General features: G+C 44.7%; 1 protein-coding gene across 2 annotated transcripts in view; it reads left to right on the top strand.

The window, feature by feature from the left end:
• GALNT11 (polypeptide N-acetylgalactosaminyltransferase 11) overlaps positions 1 to 9,833 on the top strand; it is a 53,846-nt gene extending 44,013 nt beyond the window's left edge. For both annotated transcript variants that reach the window (XM_040260125.1, XM_040260126.1), the window contains exons 7-12: positions 2,905 to 3,022; positions 4,258 to 4,410; positions 4,762 to 4,980; positions 6,224 to 6,328; positions 8,894 to 9,031; positions 9,255 to 9,833. In XM_040260125.1, the coding sequence (XP_040116059.1) occupies positions 2,905 to 3,022; positions 4,258 to 4,410; positions 4,762 to 4,980; positions 6,224 to 6,328; positions 8,894 to 9,031; positions 9,255 to 9,386 (865 nt within the window). In that variant the 3' untranslated portion in view covers positions 9,387 to 9,833. The remainder of the gene's footprint in view (positions 1 to 2,904; positions 3,023 to 4,257; positions 4,411 to 4,761; positions 4,981 to 6,223; positions 6,329 to 8,893; positions 9,032 to 9,254) is intronic.
• The last annotated feature ends 2,315 nt before the right edge of the window (positions 9,834 to 12,148 follow it).

Consider the following 12,148-nt stretch of genomic DNA (forward strand, 5'->3'; position numbering starts at 1 on the left):
TAGAGATTTTGTAGTCGTTTTTAATCCTAGCTTACACTGTGGTCAGAATCTGTATTTTCTGCAGCTGTCAAGATGGGATTCAGCATCTGTTGGGTCAAGTTTATTGTAAATACTCTTTCTAAAAACTTATATGTTCTATCAGTTGTTTAAATGGTGTGTTAATTCCCACTACAGTTGTGTGTTTCTCCTGGTAGTTGTTTATCTATTTTCTTCATATATTTTGAGGCCATGTTAATAGATGCACGACAGTTTAGAATTAATGTATCTTCTGGTGAATGAAAACGGTGTTTCATTATGAATCGTCTTGCACTGTATACTTGTAGAATAGTGGAACTCTCACCGTATAGTCTGACATTAATGTGCTTTAATATGCCTGTCCCAGCTTGTTTCCGTTAGTATTTAATTAGATAACTTCTCTTCCTTTCTGTGGTTAGCCTTCCTGTGATCTTATATTTATGTGTTCCAGGAAGCAGATATAGTTACTTTTGTTTCTAAACCAGTGTGGGAAACTTTGTTTTCATTGGGCTTGATTCCATTCAGTAATATCACCTATATTTTTGTGTTTATGATTACAGTGGTACTCTTTGCTTTCTATCTGTTCTGTATTCTTTTCTCTCTGCCCTTTTGGTCTGAGTTCCGATTTATTATTCTGTTCCCAATGGCCACCCGTTATTAGACATTATATACATTCTTATGTACTGTTCTTAGTGAGTGGGTACCTTAGAGAATATAACCTCATCCATGACTTATCAAAGTGTAATATAAATTGGTACTTTCTCCAGACAGAGCAAGGATCTCAGAATGTTCCTCCTGACCCAGTTACCCGCCTCAGGTTGTGTTGAATATGGGTGTGTATGTTTAACCCCACAAGCCACTTTTTATGCAGGTGTTATTTATTTAGGTTTAGCTATATAGTCCCCATTCCAGTATTCTTGCCTGGAAAGTCCCATGGACGGAGGAGCCTGGTAGGCTGCAGTCCATGGGGTCGTGAAGAGTCAGACACGATTGAGTGACTTCAGCTTCACTTCACTTTCATGCATTGGAGAAGGAAATGGCAACCCACTCCAGGGTTCTTGCCTGGAGAATCCCAGGGACAGGGGAGCCTGGTGGGCTGCTGTCTATGGGGTCGCACAGAATTGGACATGACTGAAGCGACTTAGCAGCAGCAGCAGCTATTATAATTCCCCGGAGAAGGCAATGGCACCCCACTCCAGTACTCTTGCCTGGAAAGTCCCATGGATGGAGGAGCCTGGTGGGCTGCAGTCCATGGGGTCACTAAGAGTCGGACATGACTGAGCGACTTCACTCTCACTTTTCACTTTCATGCATTGGAGAAGGAAGTGGCAACCCACTCCAGGGTTCTTGCCTGGAGAGTCCCAGGGACGGGGGAGCCTGGTGGGCTGCCGTCTCTGGGGTCGCGCAGGGTCGGACACGACTGAGCGACTCGGCAGCAGCATGTACTTCCCTTTTATCCTTTCTGCATCTGCAAGCTTCCCCCTAGGATTTATTTCCATTCTGACTGAAGGACACATTTTAGTGTTTGTTTTTGCTGAAACTTCAGGTGAGATTACTCCTTTTCTGAAAATGTCTTTGTTTCATCATTATTTTGCAAAGTAATTTTACTTGATATCCAGCTCTAGATTGGCAGATGCATGCTTGGGGCTTTGAAGGTGTTGTTGAAGAACTTTCTGGCTTCTGTTTCTGGTGAGATGTCAACAACTGTCTTATTTTTGTTTCTTTTTAAGGCAATCTCTTTTCATCGGCTGCTTACATTTTTTTTCTGAAACTGTCTGAAGTGTTTTTCAGATATGCATAAGTTTGGTTTATTGATAGCATCTAATTATCTGCCAAATTCTCAGTCTTATCTTTTATGCTTGAACGTGTTGAGCAGTTGTTGGTCTCTGCCTGATAGGACTCTGTTACCTGAAACCCCTGCCCATGTGTTTCTGTTTTAGATGGTTTCTCTTTTTTACTTTCGTGTGATTTATCTTCTTGATTGCCTGGTTATTTGTTAGTTTGCTTGTTTATTTCTAATGGCAGACACTGTATATGAAAAATGATAGAAATACATTCATACAGGGGCAGTTTTCTCCTGCAGAGAATATTGCGTCTCTCTGAGAAGTAGCTCAGGACTAGACTCCATGACTCCTGGTGCAGAGTTCCAGGAAGTGAGACGACTGAAATCCAGGCTGGAGTCTCTGTGGGAGCCAGTCTGCATCAGATTCTCACAAACACAGGGTTTCTCTGCTGTGGCAGGATTGACCTTCGGGGCCAGATGGTTCTTCTTGGCGGGGGCAGGGATGGGGGGCTCGCTTGTGCATCTCAGGATATTTAGCAGCACCTGTCCCCCTGAGCTGTGACCACTGAAAATGCCCCACACTTAGTGAAGCGTCTGCTCGAGCACCACTGGTCCACCACGCGCGTCCAGGTCAGAGTGTGGTGTTGTCTGGTCTCTTCTTGTCAGGCCCTGGAGCCCAGTTTTTATCCCAGGGGCTCTGGGCTGTCAACAGAAGTTAAACAGTTCAGGTGGATTTCTGTCAACCATAGTCATAAGTAAAAAAACAAAGGACTTGTGATGCTTAGAAAAGTAGCCTTCACTTGCCAGCTCTCACGATCTAGAGAATTAGGCAGCCCAGCTCTTCCCTCATGAATTAAACATTTCAGAATAATCTAGTTTCTCGTCGTCGTTCAGTCACTCAGTCGTGTCCGACTCTGACCCCGTGGACTGCACCCCCCCAGGCTTCCCTGTCCTTCACCATCTCCGGGAGCTTGCTCAAACTCATGTTCATTGAGTTGGTGACATGAGTTTTTATTAGTAATGTTCTAAAACTGCACTGAATTTTTAAAAAAAACAAATAGATGACTGACTGTAGAATTGGTGCAGTAACTGTCTTCCTTTTCTAGGTCACCTACAATGGCTGGAGGGTTGTTTGCCATGAACAGAAACTATTTCAGTGAACTTGGACAGTATGATGGTGGCATGGATATCTGGGGAGGAGAAAATTTAGAAATATCATTTCGGGTAAATTTTTGTTTGTATGTTAATTAACTGCAGTGAAATGTAATTTTCATCTGTGAGCCCATGTTTTCTGTAAATTCTCTATCTTAACTATTTCACCATAATTTATGATGTAGATAATACCATTCAAAATAGCAAAAGCCTCTGAGAAGCCTTATGTTTACAAGAATTTTAAAGTGATAGGTGGTATAAATTAAGAGGTCTTTGTGTGCATTGACTCTAGAGTTTTGTTTTCCCTTTGTCCATTAATCTTATTTGATGACCTAGGATATATATACAGTTCTGGTCATCATATTTTCCTGACTGCCCGAGATCACCCTTGTTTACACCCGTCTCCTGGAGAATTTTATTAATAGCTCCTGCTTACTTTCGGGAGCAGCCCAGTTGACATGATCAATTATACTCGCCCCCGCATAGACTGCTGAATCCTTTGTACACAGATTCCGCCAACCTAGAGAGGAAATCCACCCTTCAGAATCTCTTCGCTCATTGCTGAGGCTGGAAAGATGACGGCCGTGGGTGGGGTCTGTGGCTCAGGGAGCTCAGCTCGTGGTTAGGACGCGAGCTTTGGAAAAGGCAGAAAGAGGGCAAGGGACAGAATGCGGATTTCTTGCTCTCGTTCACATTTCCTGGTGTGTCTCAGGATCCCCATTCAGATACCGTAATACCTTGTATATGTCGTTTTGTATCTTTGCAAGTGTATTGATCCCAGTTTTTCTTACGTAATCTTTACAATTTGCAAGTTGTGAGTTGTAATAGATATTATTAGTCTTACTTTGTAGATAAGGTAACTGAATCTCATAAAAATTAAAATAACTAAAGTGACTCAGTCAAGGGCAAAATTTAGACCAGAACTAAGATCTTCTGACTCTTCACTCTGTATTTTTTATAAAATCATGTTTTTCTAAAAATGTGTGTATTTATGAGAAAGTATGTGTGAAACTGAGATTAGAGGATTGATTAGCATTCTTTGTCCCTAAGTCCTGAAGGTCCGCTTCCTTGATCTGTCAAGACCTCATGTCTGGGAAGACAGTTTTAGACACAGGAGAGTAAAAGAATGCTGCAGTGTTTTTAGGGTTTAAAGACAGATAATTTTAAAATACGTACTCTGACTTTATTCTGCTAAGACCCCTTGCAGGGTCTCAGACACCTGTTTAATAGAAGTTAATCTCAGGAAAGCCGCGTGTTGACCCCGCAGTACCGTGGGCACTATTAACACGTGTTCTGCTTCCGACCAGATCTGGATGTGTGGGGGTAAGCTGTTCATCATCCCTTGCTCTAGAGTTGGACACATTTTCCGGAAAAGGCGGCCCTACGGGTCCCCCGAGGGCCAGGACACCATGACGCACAACTCCCTGCGGCTGGCGCACGTGTGGCTGGATGAATACAAGGTGAGGCCCGGCCTCGGAAAGGCTGCAGACAGCCGCTCAACCCTGGGGACGGGGTGCCGGCTGCTTCTCTCTGGGTCTCTTTTCTCTTCACCCAGGCTTTCACTCAGTTTTTTTATTGTGACTCCTTTTTAACTTTTCCAAGTGTCTCGTCTGTGAGAGGTAATGAGCGGCTCCGCTCTCTGAGCTCTTAGGACTCCTGCAGAGCCAGGCTCCTCCTCCGCTGCTGCCCGGGCTCAGCCCCTGCTTCCTCTCCTGCCGTACACAGCTTTCAGTGTTTCCTCTCTAATGACTTTACTGAGGCGACCAAAAAACCCATTCACTTACCTTTTTTTTTTTTTTTTTTAAATTCAGGAGCAGTATTTTTCCTTAAGACCTGATCTGAGAACCAGAAATTATGGAAACATCAGTGAGCGTGTTGAATTAAGGAAGAAGCTGGATTGTAAATCATTTAAATGGTATTTGGATAACATTTACCCGGAGATGCAGATATCTGGGCCCAATGTCAAACCCCAGCAACCCATCTTTATCAACAGGGGGCCAAAACGCCCCAAAGTCCTTCAGCGCGGAAGGGTAAGAAAGTGATTGTATCATAGTGTTTCAGTAAATGGTGTCTAATAAAATAAACATTGTATACTTCATAGAATATTTAAGGATAGCCTTAGCTTGCTTTTCAGGTATATTTAGTATCTTTGATGTTTATATTAAGATCCCTTACCGGTCAGTGTTAGAGAAAACACAGCATATTCTCTAAGCTATGTGCTAGCTTCCAAGAGGCTATAAATGTGAAGACACAAATAAAGACATTGTACGTGAGTGTAAAATTCATTTGGCAGAGTCCAGAAAGGAAGCTGAAAGGAGAAATGGGGCTGCTGCAGATGGGAAGTGAAAACTGGCGGCTCGGGTCCCGGCGTGGTGTGACTGCAGACTGCATGCCCCGTGCCCTGGGCTCTTTCAGTGTCGGCAGCTCTTCAGTGGCTGGAATGAAACCTGGAGCTTTCTCCTGTTTTGTTCTCTCTACCTTATAAAAGTCATCGCAATGTTTATTACTATGTACTTTCCCTTTAAGTAAAAATGGGTGCATACCATATAGTTGAAATCCCTGTTGTTACTGCCTTGCGTATGTAATCACATTTAACGTTCAAACTGATCACTTTGGGCTTCCCTGCTAGGTCAGCTGGTAAAGAATCCGCCTGCAATGAGGGAGGACCCTGGTTCGATCCCTGGGTCAGGAAGATCCCCTGGAGAAGGGTATGGCAACCCACTCCAGTATTCTTGTCTGGAGAATCCCATGGACAGAGGAGCCTGGTGGGCTACCGTCCATAGGGTTGCAAAGAGTTGAACATGGCTGAGCAACTAAGCAAGCACTGACCACTCTGCCTAGACAAGCCACTCGGATGTAAACCGTCTTGGCAGTTGCTGTGGCGTGTACCGTTTGTGTTTATCTCCACGCAGGCGTGCGTGCGTATCTAACTAGGTGCTGGCTGCTTCCACTTCCTGTGTCTGGTTCTCAGTGCCGTCTTCAGGTTCTTTAGTGCAGAGATGGTGAATCTGATTTCCTTTCTCCCCTGGAGCAGGCGAGCAATCTTGTATCTTTAGGTGCAATTTCTACTTGACACCACCTGCATATGTTGTTAAAATTGCCCGTAACCTTGAAGTCTGCTGTGATGATCCTATGTGCTGAAACCAGAATTCAGTAATAAAAAATGCTTCTCTTTTTAGGACATTGCAAATCCATACCTTTGAAATAGTATTTTCATGTTTCTTCTCTGTCCATCCATACGTACCATGTTTGGAGCAATCTCTTCTTTTATAGCTCTATCACCTTCAGACCAACAAGTGTCTGGTGGCCCAGGGCCGCCCGAGTGAGAAGGGAGGCCTCGTAGTGCTGAAGGTGTGTGACTACAGTGACCCAAACCAGGTGAGCGGTGCCTGCGGGGGGTCCTTCAGGGAAGTGCCTGCAGTCACACTTGAGGGTGGGGCGGGGCAACAGACATCAGGATTTTAGTCTGACTTTCCTTCTATAGTTTGGGTTTATTTTTAATGAGGCATAGTTGATTTATGATGTTAATTTCTACGGTACAGGAAAGTAGAATACATATATATTATACATACAGGTTTTCATATTCTTCTCCATTAGGGTTTATCACAGGATGTTGAATATGGTTCCTGGGCTACACGGTAGGACCATGCTGTTCCTTAATAGTTTGCATCTGTTAACCCCTCATTCTCAGTCCGTCCCTCTCCCCGCCTGGCAACAAGTGTGTTCTGTGACCTGCTTCTGCATCACAGACCAGTCCATGACTGTCACATTACAGATTCTACGTAAGTGGCATTGTGCGGTAGTTTTCTCTGACTGACTTCGCTTGGTAGGATGATCTCTAGGCCTGTCCGTGTCGCTGCAGATGGCGCTGTTCCATTCTTAGGGCTGGGTAGTGGTGCCCTGTTGCCAGGCGCCACGCCGTCCTTGCCCGTCCTTTGTTGACGGGCATCTGGCTTGCTCACGTCTTGGCTATTGTGAGCAGTGCTGCTGTGAGCGCAGGGGTGCACGGCTCTGAGTTCGTCTGTCCAGATGCGTGCCCAGGAGTGGGGCTGCTGAGTCACGTGGCGACTCCGCTTAGGTTCTTGAGGACCCTCCATACTGTTTTCCAGTCGCTGCACCAGTTGACTTTCCCAGCAACAGTACCGAAGAGTTCCCTTTTCTCCAGACCCTCTCCACACGTGATTTGTAGGCTTCTTAATGATGGCCTTTTTGACCATTGTGAGGTAGTAGCTCAGTGCAGTTTTGACTTGCATTTTAGCAGTGTCGAGGGTCTCCCTGTGCCTGTCGGTCATCTGTATGTCTTCCTTAGAGTCTCCTGCCCACTTTTTGATTGGATGGCTTGTTGCTGCTGTTAAGCTGTATTAACTATTTTGGAAATTAAGTCATCGGTTGCGTCGTTGGTGAATATTTCCTCCCAGTCCACACGTAGGCTGTCGATTCATCTCACTACGGTTTCTTTCCTTTGTTGTGTAGAAACCTTGTAAGTTTGGGTGGGTCCCGTTTCTGCTTGCTTTTCTTTCTTTTACTTTGGAAGGCTGACCTAAGGAAACATTGGTGCAATTAAAAGGTCAGAATGTGTTGCCTATGTTCTCTTCTAGGAGTTGTATGGTGTCATGTCTTACATTTAAGTGTTTTAGCCATTTTGAGTCTTTTTGCGTATGCTGTAACTTCCTTGATTTACATGGGGCTGTCAAACTCTCTCAGACACTGCTTGCTGAAGTTAGTTGTTTAGGTTGGGAGTGATTTTAGAGATCATTAACTTGTCTCCTGTAGTATTAGAGCATTCTTCTCAGTTATACAGAATGAACTTGAAGTGTATGAATTGAAAGCTATATGGATTTATTTAAATGGCAAAGGAAATACACCTTCTTTCAAGTTTTCTGTGGAACTGAGTTTTCCTCATTTTTAGTAGTTCAGAGGGAACCACAACAAAATTTCAATTCGTGTCATTCACATAATTTATTCTCACACTGTATGTGTCCTTTCAGTGATTCTGAGTGGTGGACAGGGTCATTCAGAAATGGAAAGAACACCTGGGACTTTTTGGGATAGATTTCAAAGCATGCAGTTTCATAACAGCATATTTCTAGAGTCCATGCACACTAACACACTGGAAAACACGGTTGAAAAAGGATTTTGTGCCAGATCTGGGTGCAAGTGCTGTCCGTATTGTGGATAGGGAAGTGGTAAATTGTAGTGAGGATGAGATGACCGAAGTTCATTCCAGGAAAATGTTAGGACGTTTGAGGAGGTGGAGTGATTCTCCTATCCATTCTGTGTCGTGACTGCACGGAATGTACTTGAAGCACCCTAGCCACGTGGGACTGTTGAAATTTAAACTAATTAAAGTGAAATACATTTTAACAGTCCACTTCCAGTTCTCATCAGCCACACGTGGGCCCATGGCTCCTTTGTCAGGCAACATAGGCGATGTTCTGTCGCAGTGATGGGGAGCCCTCTCCCCACGTGAACAGACTCAGCACACGTCTTGGACCCATATGAAAAAGCAGCAATATTCAGAGGGTAGGAGAAAATGCTTTCCTTTTAGACTTACCGATGCTGCATGTTGGAGAAGAATTATTCATTGCACTTGTCCATTTCAGCCACATCAGGCCTGTTTTTCCTGAAAAGACTGGGAGACCATAAAGACATCAGTGAAACTGGGCCCGGGATTAGAGTATAATATTCTAGGCCGCCGTGATGAGGGATGTGGAGCTCATAATAGAAGCCCTGAGTCTTCTGTGTGCACAGGGCAAACCAGTAGCCTCGCTGGGCTCCTGCTGTCCTCACACAGGCCCAGAGTTAAAGCGGTGGGAAATGGCGGGATCTTCAGTCAGTCAAGTCAGTCCACTGCCGCACGAAATGTGTGAAGGGTCATGCGATCTGAATTTCAGAACCTAAAGCAAAATTTGAGGTTTTAACATTTTTTTTTTTCTTCCTCAGGTTTGGATTTATAATGAAGAACATGAATTGGTCTTAAATAATCTCCTTTGCCTGGATATGTCAGAAACTCGCTCATCTGACCCCCCACGACTCATGAAGTGCCATGGGTCTGGAGGATCCCAGCAGTGGACCTTTGGGGTGAGGAGCTTGCGTGATGGTGATGGGAGGTGTGAGGAGAGGGACAGGCCTGAGGGGTCCTAGTCTAGCTTGCAGACGGTGGTTCTGAGTGTGCAGCAGCCCGTAAGTCAGTCATCTTCTGTTCCACATCCCGTCGAGATTTTTGCCTCCTCCTTACCATATTCTGGCAGTAAGTTTTTTTAACGCAAGTAATTGTGGTGTTTTTTCTCCACTTTATTTCCAGAGGAATAACCGGCTGTACCAGGTATCAGTGGGCCAGTGCCTCCGAGGAGTCGATCCGCTGAGTCGCAAGGGCTCTGTTGCCATGGCGATCTGTGATGGCTCCCCCTCACAGCAGTGGCATCTGGAATCTTAAGGTGGATGCTGTGGCCGGAGTGGTGACTGTCACGCTCATCCTCACCACGGAGCTGAAGAAGTATGCTTCCCCAAGAGGCTGAAGTCATTTGTGGACTGCTGTTCAGGAATTTCCTCCTTATGGTAGGAAACCAGAATGCAGCGTTAACTCGAGAGTCAAGTCTGTGTAGAAGGATAAAGCCCAGGAGATCAATGTGTCTGTTCAGATTTATTTGATCAGGAACTTGTCGTGATTTCCCTTCTTAGATTTCATAGGTGATGGTTAATTTTTAAATTTCTACTACCATGTTCTGAATAATTTTAAATATACTGAATCCACATTACTTTTAACTTCAGAAGGCATTCATTTATAAGATTATATTTAGGAGGCAGTTAATATTATAAATTATTTTGATGAATATGGTACTATCCACATTTACATTAAAGGATCCTTTCGCGTCTTTACCCCAGGACTCTGTGTCTGCTCTTTCTCTCGTCTTGTATTGGAGCCTCTGCTCTGTGTGTGATACACGGTAAGAAGCTCACTGAGGTTTGGCTGGTGGACCAGTAAGTGATGTAGGTCACAGCCCTAAGTGACGTCAGGGGTGTTTGTTTCTTAGCTTGAACTATGTGAGTTTTTAAGTATTCAAATTCACATACGTTCAGCCTCAAAGTTGCCTGTGAAACACCCAGGTAGAGTTGTTAAAATAGGAGGTCAGGATTTCAGAAGATATATCTCAGAGGTATGAATTTAGGAATCATCTGTATATACTATACATATCCAAATATAAAGTGAGTTTTTTCACTAAAAGTGCATCTGAGAGGTAATAATCTCATGGGGAATTTTTCTTATGTCGAAGCACGAAGTTTAAGTACCATATTTGAAACACGTTACAGGATAATACGTGTACACACACATACTAGACAGTTAACTTCAAAATCAGAAGCAATAATTATATATGTAATTTAATTAGATATAAACGGGTCCTCCTGAGCCCAGATTGTGCCTTTGTGGCCTCACTGAAGTCTTGGAAACCAAGTCCAGCTCCCATGACATCTTGGAGCATCTAAGAGGAGAGTGGTCAGGATGGCAAAGCAGAGAGACCCTAAGCTTGCCTCCTCTCACAGGCACACCAAAATTACAACTATTTGCAGAAAAACCATTGATGAAAAAGACCAGAACCTGTCAGAAAAGATCCTCTCCATCCACACAAGACAGGTAGGAGGGTGGAGTCGCTGCCTAGTTCAGTCCCATCCCCCAGGTGTGTGACCCACTGACAGGAGAGCAATTACAATGGGGGTCCAAACCCCACGCTGTGCTCCAGCCCTAGGGTCTTGCACCAGGAAGACAAGTCCAGTTTACTTCCAGGAGTCACAGAGCTGGGGGAAGTAGAGAATTCACCCGAAAAGACGCTCACACCATTGCACACCCTCTGAGACCTAGGGCAGAAGCAGTTAACTGCAAAGGAGCCTGGGGCAGACAGACCTACCTACTGGTCTTGCAGAGTTCCCAAAGAGGCAGGAGGCATCCTGTCCCTCAGACAGACCCTGGTGCATCCATTTCCAGGAGCTTGTTCTATCCTGGGTGTGCTGGTGAACACCAGCTTGGAATTCTCCCGCTGGCCCAGCAACTTGCAGGCACATCTCAGACCAGACGTCTAACCGGGTACCCACTCACCTAAGACAGGGTGCCTTCAGACTCCCAGGGCTTGGCCCCACACACAGCACCCGGGCAGCAGACCCGCCCGAGCTTCACAACGAGCCTCATCCATCGGCCCAGAGAAAACCACAGCCCTGCAGCCTGCGGGCCAGCCACTAGCAGCCTGGTAGCAGCTTGGGACCCCTGCGCCCTGGAAGCAGACTGGAGGACCTTGCTCTGCCCACCAGCAGGCTGGCACTAGCTATGTAAATGGGCCCAAGTGCCCCAGTTAGAAGGATAAAAATGGAAGACCCAACTATACGCTGCCTGTAAGAAACTCACTTAAAGAAAACGACACAAGTGTTAAAAATGAAAGGATGGGGAGATATATAAATGCTGAACACCCACTGGAAGATATCCAGAGTAGCTAAATTAATATTCAACAAAGGAGATTTCAGAGCAAAGAATGCCCCTGGAGATAATGCCCCTCTATAATCTCAAGCACCTATAAGCCTGACAACACGGCTTCAACTGTGTCACCAAACAGTGGATGGAACAGGAGGATAAAGGAAACTTAAACACTGTTAACCAGCTTGACAAAGAATACTCACCCTTTTCAAGTGCACATGAAATATTTACTGACAAAGATCACATTCCAGGACATTAAAGAAATCAGTAAATTTATATAAATTCAATTCATGCAAATCACAGTAGCAATCAGTAACAACTAATAGAAATCAGTGATAAAGATACCTGGGGGATTCCCTGGCTGTCCAGCGGTTAGGACTCCATGTTTTCACTGCTGAGAGGTCAGTCCCTGGTCAGGGAGCTAAGATCCACGAGCCAGATAGATGGGTGGATACCTCGAAGATCAACCAAGAACATATTTCCCAATACTCTGTGGGTCCCCAAAGAAACCAAAAGGCTATTTTCAGCTGCCTGAAAATGAAAACGCAACGTATCAAAAAGACTATAGGATGTAGCTGACTCCCTACGTGGCAAGTTTATAGAACTGAGCTGTATTAGAAAAGGATAAAGGTTTAAAATTAATGACAAACTTCCACCTTAAAGTAGAAAAACTTAGAAAAGCAAAGACGACATACTAGACAGACATGAAAGAGAAAACAACAAAAAGTTTATGAAAC

The sequence above is a fragment of the Oryx dammah genome, unplaced genomic scaffold, assembly GCF_014754425.2.
Source record: "Oryx dammah isolate SB20612 unplaced genomic scaffold, SCBI_Odam_1.1 HiC_scaffold_18, whole genome shotgun sequence".
Lineage (NCBI taxonomy): Eukaryota > Metazoa > Chordata > Mammalia > Artiodactyla > Bovidae > Oryx > Oryx dammah.